The sequence below is a fragment of the Acanthisitta chloris genome, unplaced genomic scaffold (genome assembly GCF_000695815.1).
Source record: "Acanthisitta chloris isolate BGI_N310 unplaced genomic scaffold, ASM69581v1 scaffold27921, whole genome shotgun sequence".
NCBI classification, from domain to species: Eukaryota; Metazoa; Chordata; class Aves; order Passeriformes; family Acanthisittidae; genus Acanthisitta; species Acanthisitta chloris.
Genome location: NW_008658088.1, coordinates 5,830 through 30,824, shown reverse-complemented (window position 1 = coordinate 30,824; position 24,995 = coordinate 5,830). Strand labels below are relative to the sequence as shown.

Genomic DNA, 24,995 nt, shown 5'->3' with positions numbered 1-24,995 from the left:
TGGTTTTATTTTTCAGTTTGATACTACAGCTACAGCAGTTATTATGACTCGTTCCAGTACAAAGGAGAGGTATATGCAGATGTTAAATGGTGCTGATATAATAGAGAGCAGGTAACTAAGTTTTTTTTGTAAGACTCTATAAATTGTAGCAAAGTTACATAGTTTCTACAGAATGTGCTTCTTCAAGTGTTTTTTGGGGTGTTTCTTTGGTCTATTTAGAAGAAATATTTAAGGAAAAATCAAATTAAGCTATTCAGTAGTTAACAGCCTCTGTTTTATCAGCCCAAACCATGTTTAGAGCATCTTAACACACAAAAAAAAGTAGATTCCTTTTTTTTTCTGCTGGAAAACTAAAGTAACTGAAATAGTACATACTGCAAAGACAAAAAGCAAGAATTGAACCCAGATCATGTCTCTGAATTTATAGATGGTAGAGTCTGGAAAATACTAGGCTACAGAATTCACTTGATGTAGAATTTCAACAGATTACCAAGAAAAATATGTAGGAAAGTTAAGACATTAAAGGATAAACCAGGAAATTTACTTACGTAGTTCTGTTAACTTTTAATTTTTCAAATGTATTCAGAATATCAAAACTGTGCTGTAACTTTTAAATGTGTGTAGCTTTCTTTTCTAAATAAATGTGGAACTTCACTGTTGACAATGCCTTTATTTTTGCTTGCAGGACATTATGCCATAATAAATTACATTGTTTATTTACATAATTTTTACTGTTTTCTATCGATTTCACTGATTACAGTGAACAGTTGTTGTGGTGTTGGGGGAGAAGTTCAGTTTTGTTTCTTTCAGAAATAGTTTTGGTACTTTCTGCATTGCTAATTGGTAGATGTACTTAACTCTCTTGTTTTTTTGCACTAGCTTACACAGGCATCTTGTCGAGCACTTAAATGCAGAAATAGTGCTACACACTGTCACGGATGTCACTGTAGCCCTGGAATGGATACGATCAACGTTCTTGTACATTAGAGCCTTAAAAAACCCAACTCATTATGGTTTGTTTGGTTTTTATTTTTTTTAATTGATCTAAATTATGACACTAGGATGTGTTAGATCCGTGTTATTTGGTTCTATCCTTTTGTTATGGACTGTTGTTCCATAACAGGATGAAAACAAGTTGTGCAGTATGGCCTGTAACATTTTGTTGCTTTAACACAAGTAGGGGAAGTTTCAGCATGGTATAACATATAAAAACTATGAAGAAACCATTTAGAGCTTCATAATCTATTTCTTTCGGACTTAATACACTGGAGCGTGTATTTATGCAGTATCAAGATATAATGTATTTTTCAGTGCTGAATATGTCATCTGCTGCTAAGAAAAAGAATATTTCACAGCTGTTCTAGAACAAAATTTCAATAATCTTAATTCCCAGATCTTCAGTTTGTCTTGTCCAGATCATCTTGGTCCCCAGCCCTGACTTTATCTTTGTTCTTGCTCACTTGCTCTGCACCTGATTATGAAGACACTGGGCAATTGCTGGAGACTATTTTTTGTAGGGGTTTATAGATGGGACTAGGACATAGTACATCTAGTGCTTGGATGGATTTGGCTTGTTCCCAAAAATCAGCAGATCAGTTCTGATGGGTAATGATATTGAGTAGGAAGTATATAATTGTATTAGGTTAAAACACCTTTTGTCTTTTCATGAAGGTTTTTCCTCTGGATTGGATAAAACTGGAATTGAAGCAAAATTACAAGGTAAGTGTCTTTTTATCCTTCTTTTCAGTAAAATGTTACATTTTAGGGCAGTTCACACATTTCCATTAATTTCAGTACCTCCATTCACAGATCAAATTTAATTTACCATGTTGTGCCATTTATTTTATTTGATTATTAATACTTTTTAAGCTCTCTCAGTACATTTTAGCTGGTAGAAAAGTTTTTTTTGTCTAGAGGAAAATATTTAAATGCCTTTACCTGCCTCATCTACATATATATACTCACAAATATGGAGCAGAGCACTTTAATTTTGATTGTGTGTCATTCTTCCTAGTTTTGCTTTGATAAATATAGTTTTCTGTCATTAATTTCTGTTACTGTACTTTAATAAAAGTAATTTTCAGAAATTTTCATCTTCCCTTCATCATAAATTTAGCTTTGAAAACAAAGAATGTAAAATTTAAACATCTTTACCTTGAATAAAACCCAATTATTGACCTTGTTTTTTAAATCCTGCATTTTAGGCATTTGCAGTTCCATTAGAAAACATACAGCTGACTGAACAGTTTGGGAATCAGTGCCTCTCATATTTAAATACAGAAACAACATACAACTCTTTGGGTGGTTTGGTTTTGGTTTGTTTTTTTAATTTATTTTAATATAAATTTTCTGGTAAATCAAAAATGAGTATATTAGTAAAAAACTACTCGCTAAGATTGTAAATTAAGTTCTTCAAATCAGGAAATACAGATTCCTCTCTTCAGTGAAAGTCCTCATGACCATCATAATTCTGTGTATTTCTATGCTAGACCATTTGGAACTTAAATATATGGAGGAGGGCCTGGTACAGGAAAACATGGACAGATATATGCCTGGAAATTTGTAGAGCTGGTGCACGGACTCTGCTTGCACATTTATTACATTTTACAAAACTGCGTAGGAGACAAATTGTGATTGATGTTGGGCTTGGTGGAATGATGCTGAGGCTCTTTATCATGTCAGGGTTTCAAGAGCCTCTCTTCAGGAGCACACTCAGTATATGTACTACTGCTTCAAGTCTCCAAATATGAGAGACATTGGCTGTGACTTGCAGATAGTGAGAAAAGGAGTATTTATCTGTGAGAAAAGTTAACTTTGTTCGTTGGCTTGTTCAGTAGTTTTATACCATTTCCTGTCTTTTAGATCAGTACTTTTCTGGTTTTGGCATGGAGGTTGAAAGGAATAGAGGGAGTGAAGCATGTTACTACTTAAATAAGCCTTTATGGGAAAAGGCATAGTTTGAAATCACCTCTACAGATAGTGCAAGGGTAGAAGGATTCACTCAAAAAATGCTTTTTAGGTGTGGATTATTTTCCTTGAAGCGTTCTGATCTTAAAAACAACCTCATTTTAGAGTTCTTTCAGAGGCTAGCTCCGCTGCCCTGCACACGTGAAGTGTTTTGTAGCAATGTATATAGTTAGTTATGTTTTCATACATTTCATGTTCAATGTGAATGATTTTTGGTTGCTATGGGAACTATCACTTTGAGTGCTTTCCTAACTGACTTTTAAATTCTGAACATTGCCTTGGTCTTGAAAAAGAAAACTAAAACACTTCGGTCATCCTTATGCAGGTATCTGACACAATAGGTTTAGTGCAGTAAATACAAACACACCTGATACAGTATGAAAGTTTATGATGAAGGATTCATAAATACTTGTGGGTATTTGAAACTGGAACCATTGAATTGTGAACTCTGTAGCAGGAATATTTGGTATAAATGCTGTGGCTCTCCAGTCTGTCACTCAAAATTGAGTAAGGCAATCTGCATTCCAGCACCAAGTTCTTTTCTTTTGCTACTTTTGCTTTACTGAAAGAGTCAGGTTGTCCTGTACCAAATATCTTGGAGTTACTTTCCTCAGGCAGAAGTTAACCACCAGCTTTAGTAGAAACAGGATTATATTCTAAAACCTTTAATTGAGTTCAGTGGAATTACTTGGGTGTATATATATTCATTGCAATTTCATGATGATGTTTCTGGTTTATACATAGATACATTTTTCTACATGTACTAAAAATACGTTTATTTTCAAATTGTTGACAGAACTGTGTCTGAAGAACCTAAATGATTTATCATCTTTTGATTTGATCAGGATGGATGAAGTAAATCATTTCAAGCCAACAGGTAAGATTTTTTAAATAAACTAATTTTCAGAAGTGATGTTGAGATAGACGTGAATAACAAAGGGTCACAACTATTCTTGTGACCCATTAATAGGAGCACACAGATGTGGAAGATAGAATCTGACAGATTGTTTGTCTAGGATATATGAGCAAGTTTCTTTAACAAGTCATGAAAGTTCATTCCCTCAATGTTGATCCGTGAATAGATCTTCTCTTGCTGTTGCTGAAAATTTATTGCAGATTAGGAGAAAATTGCAGAACATTGTGACAGGATAATTAGATGTGGCATGGTGCAATGAAGGACAGGTTTTATCCATACTTGCAGGCCTCTGCAGGCCTCTGCTAGAGGTGGTTGGATCCTCAGCAGCCACAGCTCACTCCTGAGGTATTAGTGTGGATTTATCTCCACTGGAGAACACTTAAATGGCACATGGGTCTTCCTGCCACTCCATGATAGGGTCAGTAATGTCCATCAGACAGCTGGGGGCAATGACAGACTGAGTCAGTGATGGTAAGGCCTGCAATAAGAAAATTAATTTCATTTTGTGACTTAAAAGAAAAAAACACAACTAAAATATACTTGGCATATTTATTTTTTAACGTCTATTCTTCATTTACAGAGACTGGAAGATTAATGGCCTGGTATTATATTGCATTTGATACAGCAAAGCAATTTTTCACAATTAAGGGAACGGAGACTTTAAATGAATTGGTAATTTAACTTTTTAAAGAAAATTCACATAGGTTCAATTGATTTTAAGCAGAATCTAAGACAAGAAGCAGAAGGTTTTATTTATTTTAAGGAGCTCAGGCTTTGTTTATGTAAAGTTTTAGAGAATACATCTAAGTAAATTCTGTATGGAGTATTTTTAAGGCTTTGTACTTTGAGATCCTTTGATTTCCAGCTCTTTCTCCCCTCGCTCACCTTCCATATAAAGCTGTAAAGTTGCTGAAGCTGTTCTGTTTATATATTAACCCCTGTGCTGTTTGGTGGTTTAGTAGGTTTTTTGTTGCAAAAACCAGCTGCATCAAGAGCAGGCTTTACTTTTAAAGGAATTGTCTTTCTGTTCTAAGTAACTTTCCTCCAGATAACGGGTTGTTATTGCTACTGTTAAGTCACAAAAGACATTTTGTTTTCAAGCAAATACTATAGTAGAACAGATTTGCCATGAAAAAATGGAATGCCTGTTCTCCTGTGGCTCTTTTTTTTTAACTGAAGTATAAAGAAAGTAAAGTGAAATACATAGGAAAAGCTGTGTATATTTGCATTGTATGTCATAAAGTGTTATCAGTGTGGTTGATTTTAGATGACTTCAAGTGCAATAGTAATCTAAAAACTGAAAGAAATTTCCTTCTTTAGTTCTATAATAGCCTTTGTAGGAAGGTGAGAATTAGAACTGATTGACTTTCCTGATCACAGTGTTGAGACAATAAAACATTTTTAAAGCATTCTTTATAAAAAATAAAAAGTTGGAAGAAGTGAGAGGAAAAATGGCAAATAAAAAAAATTAGTTAAGAAACTTTAATTGTTGCAGATTACAATGATCTCTAACTGCACAGAATTCGTGGATATCAAGTTAAGGACAAATGAAAAGAAAATACTGAACACTTTGAATAAAGACAAGGACAAAATAACTATCAGGTATCAAAAAAAACATTGAAAAAGCAAAGTATCTTTTCAGCAATAAATAACATGAATTGTAGAAAATATGTATGTTTTTGTACACAGGTTCCCAATGGAGGGGAAGATAAAAACAAGGGAAATGAAAGTAAACTGGTAAATATTTATTGTGTTGTTACTTTCAATTGAAAAGCTGTCGTTTTCTGGCTGCTGAAGTCCCTGCTAAAACTTCTGTCATTTTACAGAGAACCAGATCTTGTATTTCAGTGTTTCTGTTCTGAATTTTCTTTTCTTGTTTCCATTAGAAACTTTTATGTTGTTGTACTTTGCTTACATTATGTCTTACATATCAAAAATATTCTTTTTGCAGTCTGATTCAGGCTCAGCTAGGATGCATTCCTATTCAAGACTTTACTTTGACACAAGATACTGGCAGAATATTTAGAAATGGCTTAAGAGTTACTAGATGTATGGTAAAATTTAATCCTTTTTTTAGTACATGTACTGATAAACTACATTTTATTCAACTAATACAAATCAATCTTATTTTTACAGGGTTATCTGACTTTCTGGCATCATCTAAGAACAACTTTTCTGCTTTGTTAAACTCTTTGATTTTAGCAAAGTGTTTCAGGTGCAGACTTTGGGAAAATTCACTTCATGTGTCTAAACAATTGGAAAAAATTGGTAGGTACCAGTAAGAAATGATAAAAGTGTAAGCTGACAGAGAATCAAAACTCGTCATTACCCTGCTAATTTCTGTGGTGTCTGCTTATGTAACTGAGTCTCCTAACAACTCATTTGCTACAACTGAATACCACAGTTGTCAGAAGAATCTGTCATGGTGAAAGCAATCTGTTTAGTAATTTTCTTTCCGAATTATTATTTCTTAATGTTCACCTCAGTATCTTAAGCATATTCCACATTTATGTGATTGCATGACTCTGACTAGGCTGTGCCTTCCTTTCCAAGCAGCTGTTGCTGTAGGTCCTGTTACTTATATGCATGAAAGCCCTTTAATTCACATTGACATGGAGAGGAATCACGAAATAGAAATAAATTTATTGTGCATGAGGTTCTTATACACATGATGATCAAAAGTTTCTAATGATCTTCTTCCTATCACTGCATCCTGTTACTGGATGAACTTCTGGCTGGAAGTACAGGCTTGTCATAATTATTTGAAAAGGACTTCAGAAATTTTAGAGTCCTCTGTGTTACAAAAACATAGTCATACTTGTTTGAGGTAGTAGTATAGCTTCCTGCTTTGATGTCTGCTCTTATCATACCTTCATGCTTTCAGAATTCACTGCAGTGTTCTTTGTATTTCTTCTTTAAAGACACATCTGCTCTGTACCGAACAGCATCGTACAGAGATCTGCAAATTAGAGAATGGCTAAACCAGAAGATCCATGTGGTGCAGTAGATTACAGCCTTGCCAGCTCAAGTGCAGAAGCTGTAATGCTTCATTCATGTGGATTCAAAGCAAGGACAGGGCTTGTTAGCTTGTGCACGGCACAGTACAGCGTGGCAGGAACACATTTCCACTACTCCACATCTGTGCCAATGTCGACACAGTCATCTGAGGAATCTGCCTCATGTTCAGCCTTTCAGGGGAGCTAGGATGAGCAGAATAAATATAGCACTTGCAGTGTAGATAAATATTTTCCTGAACACTATATTCAATGGAGTAAAGTCACTTTTAGGTTTTTTGTAATATAAGTGCTGTATATACATCTCTGCTCTGTTTTCCTTCTTTTTGTTTTGTACAATTTTTTCTTATGCTGTCATTGCTCTTGCAGCGTATGTTACAGAGAGCTGCTAACTTTCAAAGTGTCATTTGTTCCCCTCACAGGCTTTTGAACATTCTTCTGACAGTTCACTCTTCCTGAATCAAATATTGAATATATTCATCTGTATTATGATATCTGATTCTTGACCTCTGTCATACTGTGGCTGCTAAGCTTATCCGATGTCTTTATGAAGTTAAGTGAATTGTTTGAGTTCATAGGAGTTCGCTGATACCATCTAGTGTATTCAGAAATCCCTAATTTTTACACTCTTACCTCAGTATGCTGGTTATTTTGAATCTTAATAAAAGCCTTCATAATTTTCTGTTACAAGAGTGACTGTTCTTTAACTGACACTTGACCTTACTGAGATTGATGATTCAATTGAATTTTTACTGCATTTCTACCACTCTTGTCCAATACTGTTGCTGTATGGTGTGCTTGACTTCTGTCTGCTTGTTCCGACACACAGGATAATGATCAGTTGCCATACAGGATTTTATCGTATTTACTACTTGTCAATTTGATTTCCACCTCCGTTTCTTTCTTGCTCAGAAGTAGATGAAGAGAAAAAGTCACATTTATATCTGGTAATTTCTTCATTGGTGGTAATTCTGCCATTTTATGAATTATGGCAAAAGAATTAGGCTTCAGCATCAAAGAACCAAGGGAACAGCTCTAGCTGCAGAAGTTATATGTGAGTCTTCAGACTGCAGAGCTTCTGTGAAGCAGAGGGGAGATGGTAAAAGTTGCTTTCCCTAAGTCAGACCCAAAAGGTGTTCAAATACACATAAAAAAGGCAAAAGGTCTTTTGTTTCTCCAAATCATTAAATTCTTGAGCTGAAATGAGTCTTTTCTGATAAGATTGCTATAGTGTCTTCCAAGAAGCCTTGTGGGATTTCTCACTTAATTTTTAGATTTCTTTTACTGTTTTTCAAATTGAATATGAAGAATCCATATATTCATTCTGAGTGCTTGGTATTATTTTTTATCTAAAATCATTGCAGTTATTCTAGCAAGCTGTAGTTCCAAGTAAATGAAATGCCTTTCCATGTGCTGTGATGACTCTAAATCTCACTGGAAGTTTGAAAGCACTGTGAATTGTATGTGGAATTCTCTTCCAACCTGCTTTTGTGGCATGTATGCCATGGATAAATATTTTGCAAAATCTGCAAAGTTTCATAGAAGATTATAATAAATACTTTTTTTCCAGTGAATTTCATTAATATCTTGCTCAAAAACATTGAGATCCTTATGACTTTAACATAGTTAAATAATTCCTTGGATAGGGAAAAAATTCTGAGACAAAGAATACTGTGTGATGTGCTTTTTTATCATATATATGCAGGACATGTTTCTTGACTTTTGTAGAAAGTGATATCAAATCTGTAGAAAATGTAGCTAAAACTTTTGAGTATTGAAATACTGAATATTTTCATCTTTGATTTGTATTGCTTTTTGGGGTTTTGCTTTACTAATGGATAAGTGAAATTTAATACTAAAATATTTAATCAACTGAAAAGAAATTTAGTGATTTATGCTTTGGGTTTATCTGGTTTAATGCAGTTGTTCAATCAATAACCTCAAATTAACAGCATAAAACTTACATTTTTCACAGGTGTATCACTGTCAAACGCTATGGTAAATGCTGGACTGACATCATTTAAAAAAATTGAAGACATCAATGCAAGAGAGCTTGAACTGGTAATTTATTCTTTTGTACACAGATAAATGTGATAAGGAAAAGATTGAGTATTAATACTGTCAGCAGTAAAAGCAGTATGGTTAGTATATATCTGCTGTATGATTGTAGCAATATTTAGGGGGTTAGGTGGTTTATTCATTTATAACAGTGAATTTCAATGTGAGAATTTAATGAGAATCCCAATTTCCACAGATAGTAATAGAATAAAATTCTTCCAAATCTTCTATAAAGCATTTCTTGTTTTAGGAAAGTTAGATTTTACTCCAGGTTCTTTGGCTCTTGGCTGCTTTTCTGAACAAACTGTTATTCCAGTGTTCTGGGAGATATAAGGATTCTAAAGGAAATCAAGATTACTTGGGGTTTTCTGTTTTGACTTTAGGAATTTGATTTCTTACTTCTTCCCCTTTTGTGTTTTCTCTTGTTATTTGTTTTGTTTTAGTCAAAGCTAGGGCAACATAGAAGAGTTTCCTCATATAAAACCTCAGTATTCAGGTTTTGAGGTCATTGACTAGTTCATTGGCCATTACCTGAAAGGAAGCAGGAGCAACATGAGAAAGTACTGGAATTTTCTTTAGGTTATGTCACTGTTCTGGTCATCACTGACAACAGAGAACCAGGAGTGATAAGGCCTTTTGTTGTTACCATTATTACTCAGATGACTTTAATTCCTTTGACTTACATTTCTATTGGCATCTCTTATCAGCTGAATGTATTAGAAATTAAATTCAATCTTTGCAGATTTTAAACAGACATCCTCCTTTTGGAAACCAGATAAAAGAATCTGTTTCGCACCTTCCAAAATATGAACTTGACATTGAACAGGTAAGTGCTTTTCTATGTATTTTATGGGTTTATGTTATTTTATGTTATTAAATGAAAGAGTAAATAACTGACTTAAATTTTGAGCCTTCACTGATAGACATTTACACAATACTGTGACTTCCTTTCAATTTAGTATGTATAATCAAAATCATAAACATCAAAGGAGAGCCTTGGAACAGACATTCTCTATAATGTATCGGCCTCTCTCTCATTACTAGTATTTTATGTCATGCATGCAAACCAGTATATTCCCATTCTGGCATTATATGTGAGTCTGAGAGGTCTCTTGTATCTTGAACATGAACAATCCCTAGAGACAGAAAAACATCCAAATAAAATCTACTGAGGAGGCAGTAACTCATGTTTATTTTCTGCATCACACTTAGGAATATAGAACCAGTGAGTTGCTGCTGCTGCCCTTTCAAAGAAAAGGTGCAAATCACGAGCTTTGAGGTTCTGATACGCATTTTGTCTTTGAACGGGTCACATAGCCTCTCTGCCTTTCTGAAATGTGAAATTTGAAAAATAACCTTAAAGTGTCTTGTGAAGTTGGTACAAATGAAGACACCTTTGAAGTTAAAAACTCAATAGATGTGTGAAATACTATTGTTATAACTTTCAGTTCTAGTTTAGATTTTCATTTGACATAATACCAGATGAGTAGTGCGGTTCTCAGAAGAAAGATTTAACATTTATAAATATCTTATAGAGGAATGTTGGAATGCCAAAATATAACTTCTATATAACAAGTTTTCTTCTTACATATTTCTCTTTGCATTTATTTTCAATACCTAATCAAATTTAGGATATTCAGCTATGGCAAGTTAGTGGTATCTGATAGTGATCAGGAACAATAAATAAAAATTGTGCCACAAATTCAGATTGCTTTTGTGCTTGTATCAACAGTTAGAAATTTATGGAAGGGCATATATTTTACTTGGAATATTTCAGCAGTTATGTCTTCTGTATCATTTTTCCTAGCTTCCAAAATACAGTGATACATCAGCTGAAATCTTGGTAACCGTCAAACTAACAAACTATGAGCAACTACAGACAAAGAGAACAGCGACAGACTTTCACTATGTGACATTGGTCATAGGAGATGCTGACAACCAAGTCATTTTTAATCAAAAAATTATGTATGTATGGTCAGGTTTTTTTTGCCTCACATCTTTTTAGGGTATTGGCTTTTAATCTGTTCCATGACTTGCCGTTTTCGCAATACTTCCTACTGATGCCTAATAGTACAAAATCATTCTTCATCCTGCAGCATTTCCTAGTAATTGTTGTCCATTAAAAACCAAAAACATCCCAGTGTGCTTGTCGGTGCAGAGAATATGTGTAAATATCTTTACAACATTGATGTCATATTGTGGAACTCATAATAATTTTCCCATAAATATAAAACGAGCAAAATACTTAATAAAAAGATACATTCACCAGTTGCTGCTTATTCCCATAGTTATATCTCTTTAATTATGTTTAAAAATTTGTTTTTTCCCTCAGAGAGGGAATTAAATTCTCCAGTTGGCTAGGAGATTCTTGGAGCAAATGGGAAAATTGCCTGACCTTCCTATGAATTCTGGCTGAAGCATGGCACTTTTGGCACAACTGAAATGGATCTGCAGGATTCTGGCTCTCTTGTGGCCATAAATCACATATTGTTGAAGGTTATTCTTAGGCCACTTATGATGCAAAACCACAGAACTAAGACCAACTACAGCCTCTTGCACTTGGTTACAAATACCATAATGTACAGCCTTGTTTTTCTTGTCTGTGTCGAACAAAACTTTACTGATGTGTTACAGGGATTCTGTGCTGCTGAAAACTGGAAATTGGATGAAGAAAATTGAAGTGAAAAGAGCTCTTAAATCAGAAGACATTAGTATAAATTTAATTAGTTCTGATTATGGTAGGTTGTGGTGTGCTTTGAATTAAAAATCAACTCCATAAGATTTTAGAATAAATTATTAAAACACTTTATTTTGAACCAAAAATGTAATAAAATGAGCTGGTCTGTAAACAAAACTTATTACAGGTTTGTTACTGGGCTGCATTCTACCAGTCCTAATTACTTATCTATTTATTGCACTTACTTCTGTATTAAGGAACTGGGAAACATCAAAACTGTTACTAGCAGACAGTATTTTATGCTGTTGATGCAGATTAGGATTCTCTTTTGTCCTTCATCTTCAAGTGAATTAATTTGCAGTAGGGATAACCTATCAGCTTGATAGGTTATTGATTCTGGGCAGAGCTGTCTTTGTGAGTGGTTAGGTTTTGCATTGTGATAAACAGGTATTAGATATGGATCCATCTCCAGTAGCAAGCAATTTCTACATTTGAAAATTTTGTGCCTTAACATGTGCAGATTTAAACATTGTGTCTATTTCCATACCATTGGAACTATAGCAGCAGATGAGGAGAGACCAGGATGACCCTGAAACACAGAACTTTGAAAACCAATTTTAAAACAGGTTGGCTGAAGGCAGTCAATAGTTTAGAAACAGTTTAGAGCAGTTTTAAATATTTTTGTCTTTTTTTTTTTTTTTCAAAGTTGGCCTTGACATCCAGCAAACATATACAGCCTTTTACTTAACACCAAAAACAGAGGGATATAAGGTGGCTACAAATCAAAAACTGAAAGCTGAGTCTTCACTTGATATATGTTATGGCTCACCACAAAATCTGCTAGCAGCAAAAGCAGATACAGGTAAATGGTCAGATCACAGTATCTGTCTGGTACCAGAGTCAACAGAAAATTGAATTTTGCTTTCAGTGTGGAGGTAGATGTTTATTTATCCATGCTGTTTCTTTCTCAAAAGTAATAAAAATACAATGATGCTGCTTTTGCTTGTCAAGTACTATGTTGCAATTCTTTGATGATTTTGAAAGTAAGAAAAATCCCGGGCACTTGGTATCTAATGATACTGCTTGAATTTTTGTATTATCTTTATCTAGGAGGCAAATCTAAACAAGAGCCTGCTTACAAGAAATATGGAAACAGAGAATGCAACCATCGCTGTAAAAATAAAGATGTGTGTGGACATGACTGCTGTAAGTTTCATTATATCTACTATTTCTGAGACTTTAAGGCAAATACAATTCTGAATATCTTCCTTCATACCAATGGCTACATTAACAGGAGCAATGTAAGCAAGACAATCAGGCCTGAGTTGCTGTGATGATGCAGTCATAAAAGCAGTAATGAAAAGCTTTGCCACTAACACTTTTGTAGGCACTGCGGTGATTAATATTTTCAGACCACATAACATGATTCAAGAGCAATGCCAAGCTTGTTACACTTTTATATAAATATTTGTATGTTAAATCTTTTAGGATCTTTTAATAGAAGGTGCTAATCTTAGTGGCACAGTGTCCATTGATTTGAAAATAATTAGGATTTATCCTGTATAAACTAATCTAAGGATTATTTTACTCCATCTTCTCAGGTAAAACTGGAGTACCTCCAAAGTCACAGATGAATGGAGATACGTTTTCTTCATATCTAGCTGATTTAAGGAGCAGGAACTCAAGTTCATCCATACCCCCAGTAAAACGGCTAAAGGTTCTTTTGAATACACTCAGCCATTTAATAGGTTTATTTTAATCTGTCATGTATTTGTATATATTGTTTGCAGAGAGAATTTTATAACTAAATATGAACAGTCAAATTTGTCTTTTCTGTGTGGAGTGCAAAAAGGAAAGATGTAAAAAAGTCCAGGCATCTTTGAGAGGTTCTGCTGCTGTTTGGAATGCTTCCAGTGGTCCAGTTTTGTACATGTACTCTGCTTTTCCTTCTGTGGCATTTTTTAGGTTGTGGTGGGTGAGGTTCAGAGGCATCGTTGGAAGGTACTGTACTTTGGCTTCATTTGGGCAAAATACGACCTGCATGAAACACATAGTGGTATTTGTCAGAGTCATGATACTGAGAGACCTTTTCACATTGCCAGGTAGCTCCACTTGTTCGTCAGAGAACCATCCATGTTTCATGGCTTGTACTTTATCCCTTTGAATGTAGTGTTAAACTAGGTCTTTCTGCAGCAAGAATGACATTTGAGATATTGGAGGAGTTTATTTCAACCTCACAGTTTTGTTTGCTTTTTTGTTTGCAATGGAGGATTATTCAGCCTACAGCTGATACAAGTGAGAGTTAGCAGTACCAGTCTGGCTTTGCCAGGGGACTTGGATAGCTCCACTAGAAGCACATAATTCAAACCTTTTTAATTGATTACTTTAGGTAAGCAGACATCAGAAAGACTTTATATATGACAATTAAATATTATGCTGACTTGTTACAGTATTAATGATATCATTAAGCTTGTTAAAAAAATAACAGTTCTCAATGTTTATTTCTTACAAGTTAAATATTCTGCTCTTTTTAGGTGCAGATGTTAAATCAAGCTCAAAATGTGGATCTCAAACAATTTGTTTATACACCTAAATCTTTGTTGCCAGCATTGCCAAGGTACTGATTAATATAAGTAACACACAAGAAATCTCTCTTATTTTAGAGAGCATACTAAGTTGTAACTACTGAAATTTGTTTTGTGAATAAAATTATTTTGCAACTTTCTGCAGCTGTTTTACTGACATGTCACTGATATATTTCTTAATAGCTTTAGCAATAAACAGTTTTCCTCATCATCTCCATCACCTTCAGAGGACCTGTTAGATAATGTTAATAGCTTAGGAGTATCTCAGAAACAACTGCAATCCTGGAATTATGGAAAGAGCAGTAAGTTATTGCTAATGTTTGAAAGTATGATGTTCACTGTTTTGATCTGAATGCACTGGTAAACTCAAACTTGCTGAAATCTCTACAGCAACCAGAACAGCATTACAGAACACTGAATGTACAGGGAATTGTAGTGGCCTCCATTGGCTTTCTTCCTGGTGTCTGCAAGAATTTCTAATGTAGATCTAAGCATCTAAATGTTTCAAAGAAAGTGTTAATTGTTAAACCAAATATATAAAGTCCAAATCTATGCAAAGGTATGATTGTAATGTTTTTCCTCTGAAGCCACTTGTAATACAAGAGGTATCTTACCCCTATATCTGTACATTTCCTTCTTTTCTCTTTCTGCTGAAAAAAGTTAGTGAAACATGGTTTTGTTTGGCAGTTGACAAAATGTGACCATTAAGTAACTGAGTTCAAACTTAGTAAAACATCTCTATCTGAAGGGAACAAGCCTCTTTCACTTCCACTTAAAAGGCCACAGATGTTTTTATATTTGGTGTTATATGATCAGTCTTCATCATCAGTATATAACTATGATGTTCTCCTCACTGCATGGCTTTTGTCCTGCACCTGGGTCTGGGCAATCCCAAGCACTAGCACAGGCTGGGCAGAGAATAGATTGAGAGCAGCCCTGAGGAGAAGGACTTGGGGTGTTGGTTGACAAGACCTGGCGATGTACCCTGCAGCCCAGAAAGCCAAACGTGTCCTGGGCTGCATCAAAAGCAGCATGGCCAGCAGGGCAAGGGAGATGACTCTGCTCCTCTCTTCCTCTCTGGTGAGGCCCCTCCTGCAGCTCCTTCAGAGCATCCACCTCTGGGGTCCCCAGCATAAGAAAGATGAGGACATGCTGGAGCGTGTTGTTGTTCTTGTCTATTACAAATAAATTAGAGCTTTCTCTTGGAAACATTCAGTATTTGTGAGTGAGAAGAGCCAAGAGACAGTGGCAAAAAAACTACTAAGAATCTTTAATGCTGAAGTTTACTGATAGAGATAAAAGCAGATCTTGTTTTTCAGATGCTTTGGATGTGGACTTTGACCTGAGAGATGATATTTGGGATGATATTGATGATGAGAAACTAGTATTTGCTAGTAACTTTGTCAGTAGAGAATTAGGTAAGGTTATCTCAACAAACTTCTTTGTTTCCTACATGCAAATTATTCAACAGGTTATTATTTGAGAGTAAATTATTATAGTATACAATGAATAGATCTGCCTGAAATTTCTGGTTAATTGACTTGTCTGCAGGTTTATTACTCTACCTTGAGTGTCACATACCTTGTGACAAATCTAATACAGAAGGGAGAGTTGAGAATTTGTTGATGGCCTGCAACTGTGTATTTGTTATTTTATCTCTGCTCTATCTTTACATTAGCCTAAAACCCACAGAAGAAATATTTCCAGTGTTAGGACATTTGAATGATTTTCAAACTATGATTTACCATATCATGTGAAATATTTACTAGGGATTTGGCTGAGTTTTAACTCAGTTTTTAAAACTTTCATGCTTACATGAACATGGAAATATCTGCCTTCAAATTCCAGATGAGTGTGAACCACTTGGCCAGTATACAAGAAGCAAAGCCACAAATTACATTGCTAAAGAGTAAGTATTATATAATTTCTTACTCTTATATTCCATTTAAAATATTGTCTGTATTTCACATGTGTCTGTATAATTAACTGTATAAAAGGTTGTTCACTCACTAAAGTGAGTGAAATTTCAACATTTAAAAGGTATGAATTGTTAAATGATTTTAATTTTTTTATTTATTTAAGTGTGGAGGGAAATACTGAGAAAATCCTGAATTGAAAAGTAAATAATTTTGCAGTTCTGTAAAAAATACTTAAATTACTCAACTTGATATTTTCAGTTCTTGCACAGTACAAGATGAGGCCAATATACTGAACTCAGATGTTTCTGTGGTTAATAGCACATCAAATGTGAATACATCTGTACAGAGTAGAAATGTAAATTTGGTGAGTAAATATGTATTGATAACAGACTTTTCTATACTCAGGGTATTTAATGTGTAAACACATTTGCCATATCTGACTTATGGATCAGTTTGGACATCCTGAATTTCTGAACCTCTCCGTGTTGTCCAAACCAACACACATCCTGTGGTCAGTGGGATATTCCTGATACAGAGAAATAGGACATGAGTTTACTTTTTATAGCTGATTTCAAAACTATTTGCTCAATTTGGTAGCTTTTTCATCCAGTATATAATTATATTTATCCTGTGCTTGGTTCTTATCAAATGCCATAATATCAGTTCAATGCCTGTACTACATTCTATACCAATCTAGCAGTTTCCCTTTCTGTGAGTTGTTGTAACCGTATACACTTTTTAACTTTTATTTTGCAGTTCAGTTTTCAAGGAAAAAAGCATCCAAATCCTTCTCAAGAGCTGAAAAATGTACAGTGTTCTTCAGTCTCAAAAGTAACCTCAGACTCTTCCAAATTCACTAGGAAAGAAGATTTCTTTTTCACAAAAGAACAAGAAAAAGAAGTGGATCCCAGGTAATAAAAAGTTGCGTATGTTTTTCTGTTGCCTCAGAGTGCCAGTGTTTAGTTCTTCAGGAAACACAGAACTTTAGGCAATGCGTTAATTTATAACATTCACTTTTTTAAAGTTTAATTTTCACAATGATAGTAACAATTCACTTCTCTTAGAAAGGAAAATACTTTTAAATTATTTTGCTTATCTTGGTATCTCTTGACTATACATACTGTTCCTGATTTCATGGGTTTTGATTGCTACACCTCATTTGTTTGTTTGGTTTAATCTCCTTTAGATATCTTCTTGATGAAGAAATTGATGATGTCAAGCCCTTTCTTGGAATATTTGATGGCATTTTGTAAAACATACAAAAAAAGTACATTGTAAGTGCTGGGAAAGAAATTGCAGTCAATTTTACAGAGTGAAGCCTTCAGTTAAGAGAATTTGATTTCCACTGTATACCTGTTTACCAAGGGCTGGATTGTAGAGTAGATAATAACAACATTGATGTCTCATTTATAGATTCTAGTATAATATATTATTTTGAAAGGTACTTAAATACTTGTTTGTTGTCCTTGCTGTTTTCAGGATTATTAAGAAAAATATTGGAATGTGTGAAAGGAGAATAGTTCATAGTCTGAAGGTTCTTTTATAGGTAACAGAAAATCCCAAGAGGGAGAGTAAGGGGTTTGTGGTAACATATTTGTAGTAGCATGTCCTCCACAAGTACTCCTTGAATGAATGAAAGACTTTTTCCTTGGAAATTTTTTAATGCTTTTTGGGTTTGTCTTTCAGTTTTTCTAATGCTGAATTTTTCATAGCACTGATTCAGTAAAATAATTTGGTTTACAAATAAAAGTAATAGAATGTTAAATTATATTCTATATGATACTCATTTTGACAGTGCTATGAACTTCTTAACAAAAAAGTGCAACTTCAAGAAAATGTGTTTTCAGATTCTCAGCAAACCAGTTCTTAAATGTCCATGAACGATATTCTAAAGTTCTGTTTGACTCTTCACTTTCATACCCAAGATCATAAAATGGACATATATGTGTCCTAATACAGATTTAGGCACAAAGGATTGGATTTGGATATATTCTTGTCACTTTTGAACAGTACATGCTGAACAGTAGATAGATCTTGCAAGTTCGGTAGTTGGAAGATATTGCCTAAAATTCAAGAGAATGTTAATTTTTACTGTTTATTATTCAAAATGTATGGAATTAAAATGTTAAACTCACACATGGAACATTAGCTGTCTGTTCTTGCAACACTGTCTGTGGTGCAACCAAACACAACTATGTTTTGCTGCAGGTTGTAATTTTCTCAGCTAATAACATTTTACTTGACTCCAGTGTCTCCTTCTGCTTTTGACTTACCTTCTGGTGTAACTCTTTCTCCACATGGAATAATGGCCCAGCATAAGCAGCCTCAATACTCACCCCTCGATATGTTTTTGACTATGCAAATTCCAGTAGGCCCAAGCTTATAACTCACTTTGCTGCACCTCAAGTGTTTTATTGCATATGGGAGTCAGTAGTATGTCAGATCTCTTTTAATCTGATTTTTTAAAATTAAGCTTCCAAACTGAGATAACTCAGTATTACTCTACAACTGCTATGTTTAGCCCAGCAGTCCTAGTCATGTACATCCTAGTCACCTCCCAGTTCCATGTCATGGCAAGATTTAAGAATGCAGAGTTTTTGTCCTGCCCATCACCATCTTCTGATTTCCATGGAAAGTGGATGGCTCTCAGGCAGGAACAGTGGTGTTTTTCCACAGATGCTTTATATAAATGACCAGGGGACCAAAATCTCAGGTCATGCCCCAGAAGGTAAGTATAGATGTAGCTATGAAGAGCTGTAATTTTAGTTATTTAACTGAATCACCTTAAGTGATAAACCTAATTTACCTGGATTCTCTGTGTAGTCACTAGAAAGAGGCAGACATGGTCAGAAGATGATTCAGATTGTAAGTGGGCTGAACTGCTCTCTGGTGGAACCCTCCAAATTACCTGTGATGAAAGTGGTCACATACAGCTAGCACGGAGAAGCTGGTGTGCTGTAAATTCACAGCCAGGCTCTCTGGATATTGCCTTTCTTGTGCACATGAGACACCAAGTTCTTTTCTCCACATAAGGATATAACTTTCCTAAGGTGAATAAAACAGCAGAAGATGGTTGTGCTTCCTTTCAGGTGCTCCCTGGATCATAGAAGAGACTAATTAAATTCAACAGGGTAACATCAGGCAATTTAACTAAGCTACTACTGATAAATAAAATACAGACTAAAATACAAGAAAACATTGTTAAAGTCTGAAATGATCCTTATTTTTAATTCTGCATAGAGTTGTAACATTAAATGAGTGGCTTGAGTTTCAATCAGTAGGATTGTGTAAGTAATTCTTTGGGGATATAGCAGGATGCCACAGACTTTAGTCTGGGGATGATTCTACAAAATTTACATTATAAAAATACTGTTTCCTATAATGGAGTAGTGAAAGAAAATTCAATGTGACAAGAAGTCAGATTTTACTATCTTACTTGTCTGATTCCTCATAATAAAATACATGCTTATACCTGCTTTTAATTTAACTTCAACTTCCTTATATATTTCCTTGTCCTATCACATATATTGATTTTGAAATATAAACTGAGGTCAACTGTATCTGTGCCTGAAAAAAATGCAATATACACTCAAAACCCATGATCTTCAAAAATTGTTAGGGGAAAAATAAGTACAGTGTTTAAACATGTTGCCAGACACATTCCTGTATAAGGTACATTTATAGCCTATAGAATACTGTAGATGTGTTATGACACATCTTAATTGTATGCAACATGTCTTGTGCACATTTTAATTAAGTAGACTTTATTCATGTGTTTGAAGACTTCAATGAATTAAACATTACAGTAATTGTTAAAATAGCAGTAGGTACAGAAGTCATACTCTTTTTATTTGGCTGCATTTTTGCTTAGCTTTACCTTCTCAGAATAGTTATATGAGGTATAAAAGGTGCTGCTCTTAAAGGCAGTCAGTATAGTGATAAAGAGTGAACAGAAGTCACCATATGGAACAAATATGCACACAAAAAGTAGTTAAAATCAGTCATTTTGTAGAGCACAAATGATACCACTCTAAGGCATCATTATGACATACCAGTGGTACCTCTTGTAAAAGAAAAGGTGTCTTGCATTAGCTCTTTGTCACCCCTTCTGCTTTTTATGTAGAAGCAAGAGAGCAGTATCATGTCAGCTGTGGTACTGACAGAACCTTTAATTTATATCCCTGAAATGAGATCCATGAATGCCTGGGGTTTTTTTCCTAGCCCCTTTGCTTAACAAGGAAATAGAAAAGAAGGTACTAATCAGGGTAACATTCACTTCCTGCAGAGGGCTAACGACACACTGAATTTATGAAAGGTTTACATGAGCATAAACGGAGGCACATCTGGTGTTTTGAGTGGTGAAGTTCAGCTTGGCTGGAAACAATCAGATAAAAAAAGGGCAGGGGTTTATTGCCTGCCATTGTTCAGCTGAGATAAGGGCCACCCTGGCTGAACCATGTTTCTGTACTTGTTCTTGAAACCTGTGTGAGATAAAATTGTCCCAGTTGAAGCCTTCGCTTTTCTTCCAGTGTTGTAACTCTTGGTCTCCATGTGCTTCAGATGGAGTAGGCTGAGGTAAGGATTGCATCTTTGTAAGTCATAGGGGCCCTTGGGGGCCTGTCTCTCTAGGCAGTGCTGATCCCTGTTGCTCTTCCCTCTGGTTGTGAAGTGACTGGAAAAGTTGTGCTACTCTTAACTCACAGTCTTGCACTGTATGTCCTGCTCTAAACAAGAATCCCAATCCAGACAGTTTATGCCAGTTAGGGAGAGTTGTTTCCCAACTCGCCTTACTGTGCTCCTACCCCTCTGAAACACCACACAGTCATTCCAGTCTTGTGGGATGTGCTTTGAGTGATCCTGAGTCTGTCCTGTGCTTTGTAAAAGGATGGTTTCCATGTGCCAGGGCTTGAGGGGCATATCTAATTGGTGGTGTATGAAAATGTTAACACATTTTGCAGCAATGCTGTAGATGATACTGGGTGGACATACTCTGCATAAAGAAGGTATATGTCATTTCAAAGATAAGAAAAGTGCCTTGATACAATAACAAGGAATTTCTTCTTGTATTTAACACACACTATGTGGAGCTAGCATGTAATGATGAAACAGACTGTCCTTTTGATTGATGCTAGATAGCAATTTCTACATTTTCCCTAGTTGAGCATAGGGAATAAAGCAAAACATTTTGTTTTGAAGGCTGTAAGGGTATTTTGTTTATATAAATGAAACAATGATTCTTTTGTAACTGTGAAACTTCCCATTAAAGGCTGCATATAACTTTCAAAACAAGAAAACGCCTGTAACTGTAAATGGCTATGATATATTTGCTGTTCCCCCACCCATTTAGAGGAAGAATCTATTTATGAGGCTTTATTAAGTGCAAATAATTCCCATGGCTTCAGCACAGAAGAATCAGCTGCAGAATGTAGTCTGATTTGCATATAAATGACATGATTTCTGCTCAGAAAAGGATATCAAAAAATATATATTGCTACAGCAGAAACCTGATATTCACACATATTATGGTCAGCTTGTGTAACTTTTTTTAAGATGCTGCATGTTGGTACCTGATCACCCTTCCAGCTAGATTCAGGCTCGATCACTTGTAACCACTATGAAATTATGGATTTCTTCTTTTGGGCTAATTAAGCTATAATTTAAGGAAACAGATTCTAAAACATTTATCTCAACAGTTTAAACACTTAAAAGTGCTCAGAATATTTATCAATACAAGTGGAAAGCTACAAACCTGGCACTTTTCCTTATCTTCAGTACTGTGAATTTGTGATGTGAGAGAATTCCTGTTCTTTGAGTAAGATAGAAGAAGTCCTGCTAACTTGCTCTAGTCACTTGGATAAATGGTAGGATATAATTAAAGTAGGCACAGGGATATTACTTTTACTGTCCCACATGGTTATCTTTTTTATTAAGTTCAAGCTTCTAAAATTTCTGCCTGACACTGACTAACTGCCAAAACAGAAAGCATTTCAAAGCCAAAGCTGTGTATGCCATTTTGTTCCAGCTCGCTGCACAAGCTCTCTAAAATGTTACTTTTATTTCCGCAGCAGTCTAACACTAGGTGATTTAAATAATGAACTGTCTCCAGTGTAGCAGTCACCCAATTGCTGAGCTCAGGTGCTACACTGTTTGGCATGGCTTGCTTTTACTCACACCGAGCTTAGGCACCAGCAAAGCCAAGCTCTGCGGAACATGCCCCTGCCACTCACAGGCAACCCTACAGAGGTCTCCCAGATCATTGAGGAATACCCTCAGGAAGAAAGCTAGTGTGAGAGAAAGTGAACACCAGGTTCCAGTCAACTAGCCACTTCCCTCCCTGAAAGGCTGTGACTAACTCTGCAACCGAGTGTTGTGGTGGTGCATTCTCCCCATCCTCAGGGCTGTTGTACGAGCTCAGGAGCTCCTGATAAGCCTTGACCGAACTGGCTGATCCTGCCAGGAGCTCTTGCATGGTGAATGTGGGAACAATCAGAAACATCAGCTGCCCAGCCAAGGTGGGAAACAAAGGATGAGCAATTATCCTTTGTAGCCTTGGTAAACCTGAGTCATAGCCCAAGTGGCACCATTGTGAATTGTACCCCAAATGCAATGGTGCAATTGTTACTGCACTTTGGGAAAAAAAGTTCAGTAGTTAGCAATGGGGGTTATGGCCAGGATAGACACTTACTGATGATTAAAGTCAATCATCTTGCAGCTCTGTGAACAGCAGTCCTAAGTGAGGCCCTTTAAGCTCTCCCAGACCACAGTGGCTGTGCCAGCACCTCCTGAGTGGGACATCTCCTGGAGCTCACAAACCCTCAAGTCTGTGATACCTGAAGGCCCATTGCTGATGATGAGGCCTGGACTGATACCTGTCCACACACACACATCTCCACACTCCTTGAGGTGCAAGTCTTGCCTGTTGGGAAACGCAAAGAGATTTGATTTATTTTACTGAACTTGAGGGAAATTTTTGACAGGTACCTTTACACACATAGAAATAGGTGTACACATTGTTTCACCTGTGTGTGTGTGAATTGACTATTGTACTGCCTCAAGTTTGTAGTTGCCATTGTTACAATTGTAGCAAACCCTATCAAATAATTTTGTAAATGTTAAAGTACTCAGTGATTAAGTGCTGCAAAACCCTTTTGCATCCATATCCTTTGCACCCTTACCCCCTTTTACATTCCCAGCTTCCACGTAAATCATTCCAAATTGCTTCTAGTTTGATCCTCTTTTGTATGCTTTAATTTGTGTAGTAAGTAATAGAGTGAACCTTGAAACTGAACTCGAGAAAGTCACATTTTCACAAATTCACATCAAATCCTGCTATGCCAATACCTTTGATGCTGTTTCTTTAGGCAGCCAAACTGTTCGTTCATGACAAGTGTTTATTTACTGACAGGCTCCTGCAGCTTCTTAGATACATCCTGAAATAAAAGATGTTGGAGAGCCAGGCAGTAAAAGGTTTGGAAGAGACACACCTACCACACCTTGGTGTTCAAATCCTTGCCTGGCAAAAGTTTTAGTGAGCTGAATGCCATTGCCAGAAGTGACAGGTTCTCTACTTGGAGATTGATTTGCCACAGTGAATTGTCATTAGTCTTGGATGAGGCTTGACACTGTTCAGTAAATAAAAAGTGAAAGTTGTGCTATCTAGAAACTCAGATGTGCAGATCAGAATTTCCTTTTTAGCAATTTGTTTTGGTCAATAAAGGCTATTAATTTATCTAAATGAAAATAAGGGAGTACAGTTTATTACTAGGATTCTAATTCCTTATTACTAGGATTTTTTTTTCTTGGTTGTGGTGTAATATTTTAGTTGCTGTAGTCCAGACTTGTTAGGTTCCTGGGTGCAGGAAATAAAGTTCTTTATTCCCAAGGCTCCGTTCTTGTGTCCCACATGCTATGCAGAGAGGTTTTTCTGTGTAGTTGGGAATTTCTGCTCAAAGAGTAGATATCCAGCAGCTGCATTTTCAGTATCTCCTCAATTATAAAGATTTTAGGCTCTAAGGTCAGTTGGATTTCTAAAAATTGTACTGATAGATGTAAAAGGAGCATTGATCAAAGCATCAGCACGTTATCAAATAATTTCATTTCAAAACTATGGCAGTAGAAGTGATTAGGAAAATGTCAGCCATGAAACAGATCTGCTTATATTGTTATATATCCCAGTGATGCATTTTGGAGACTGGAGGGTTGCTTAGTGAGGAAAATAGCCTGTGTTAGGAAGATAAGAGCTACGAGAGAATCTCTCTTCCTCCTCTCTCTTGGGTGTGATTGTCTCAGGCAACCATATTAGCAGAAGCTTAGATGCAATTCTTAGCTTCTGGAATGGTTTTACTGAAGTGACAGTGTGTGCTGAGGGTGATGGTAAAAAAATGGGCAGTGTATTCTGGAAGAAAATAAAGTTGGCAGCTTGGAATGGTGGAAAACAGCTTCAGATAAGCATGTGGTTCAATAGAAATTAGTCTCTGTCCATAGACTTTATAGCAGCCAATCAAACCTGCTCTTTCAGTTCAAGCAGTTAATAATATCTCAGCACTGTAGCTTAAGGGATACAATTTTCAAAATTATTGTAGTGTGGGACCGATAAATTTCAGCGCAAAGCATGCAGTATTCCATATAATTTATTTTAGATTTCCATCTAGGGTATGTTCTGACACTCCACATGAAAGTCAAATTGTCCATGTAAAATGGTTTTCAGGTGATAAGTTGACCCCTGGGGTTTTAGTAAAATAATAGATTCAGAATTCTATCTGACTCTCCAATCTATAAAAGCTAGTTATCAGCTGTTGGAAGGATTTGATAAGAAGGAAAAAACCCTAAGAGCTTTTGTATAGTGACATTTTTCTCATT

At 35.7% G+C, this 24,995-nt stretch overlaps 1 protein-coding gene across 1 annotated transcript in view; it reads left to right on the top strand.

Moving 5' to 3' along the window:
• Window positions 1–17,389, top strand: part of HFM1 (HFM1, ATP-dependent DNA helicase homolog (S. cerevisiae)) — a 29,859-nt gene extending 12,470 nt beyond the window's left edge. Inside the window, exons 16-37 of the mRNA XM_009084990.1 lie at window positions 17–111; window positions 880–1,013; window positions 1,672–1,719; window positions 3,764–3,844; window positions 4,464–4,555; window positions 5,379–5,485; window positions 5,573–5,620; window positions 5,835–5,932; window positions 6,020–6,151; window positions 8,873–8,958; window positions 9,698–9,781; window positions 10,763–10,920; window positions 11,590–11,693; window positions 12,743–12,838; window positions 13,234–13,349; window positions 14,167–14,249; window positions 14,401–14,519; window positions 15,537–15,635; window positions 16,066–16,126; window positions 16,395–16,500; window positions 16,893–17,047; window positions 17,323–17,389. Of these exons, the coding sequence (XP_009083238.1) occupies window positions 17–111; window positions 880–1,013; window positions 1,672–1,719; window positions 3,764–3,844; window positions 4,464–4,555; window positions 5,379–5,485; window positions 5,573–5,620; window positions 5,835–5,932; window positions 6,020–6,151; window positions 8,873–8,958; window positions 9,698–9,781; window positions 10,763–10,920; window positions 11,590–11,693; window positions 12,743–12,838; window positions 13,234–13,349; window positions 14,167–14,249; window positions 14,401–14,519; window positions 15,537–15,635; window positions 16,066–16,126; window positions 16,395–16,500; window positions 16,893–17,047; window positions 17,323–17,389 (2,169 nt within the window). The remainder of the gene's footprint in view (window positions 1–16; window positions 112–879; window positions 1,014–1,671; window positions 1,720–3,763; window positions 3,845–4,463; window positions 4,556–5,378; window positions 5,486–5,572; window positions 5,621–5,834; window positions 5,933–6,019; window positions 6,152–8,872; window positions 8,959–9,697; window positions 9,782–10,762; window positions 10,921–11,589; window positions 11,694–12,742; window positions 12,839–13,233; window positions 13,350–14,166; window positions 14,250–14,400; window positions 14,520–15,536; window positions 15,636–16,065; window positions 16,127–16,394; window positions 16,501–16,892; window positions 17,048–17,322) is intronic.
• Window positions 17,390–24,995: the final 7,606 nt, after the last annotated feature.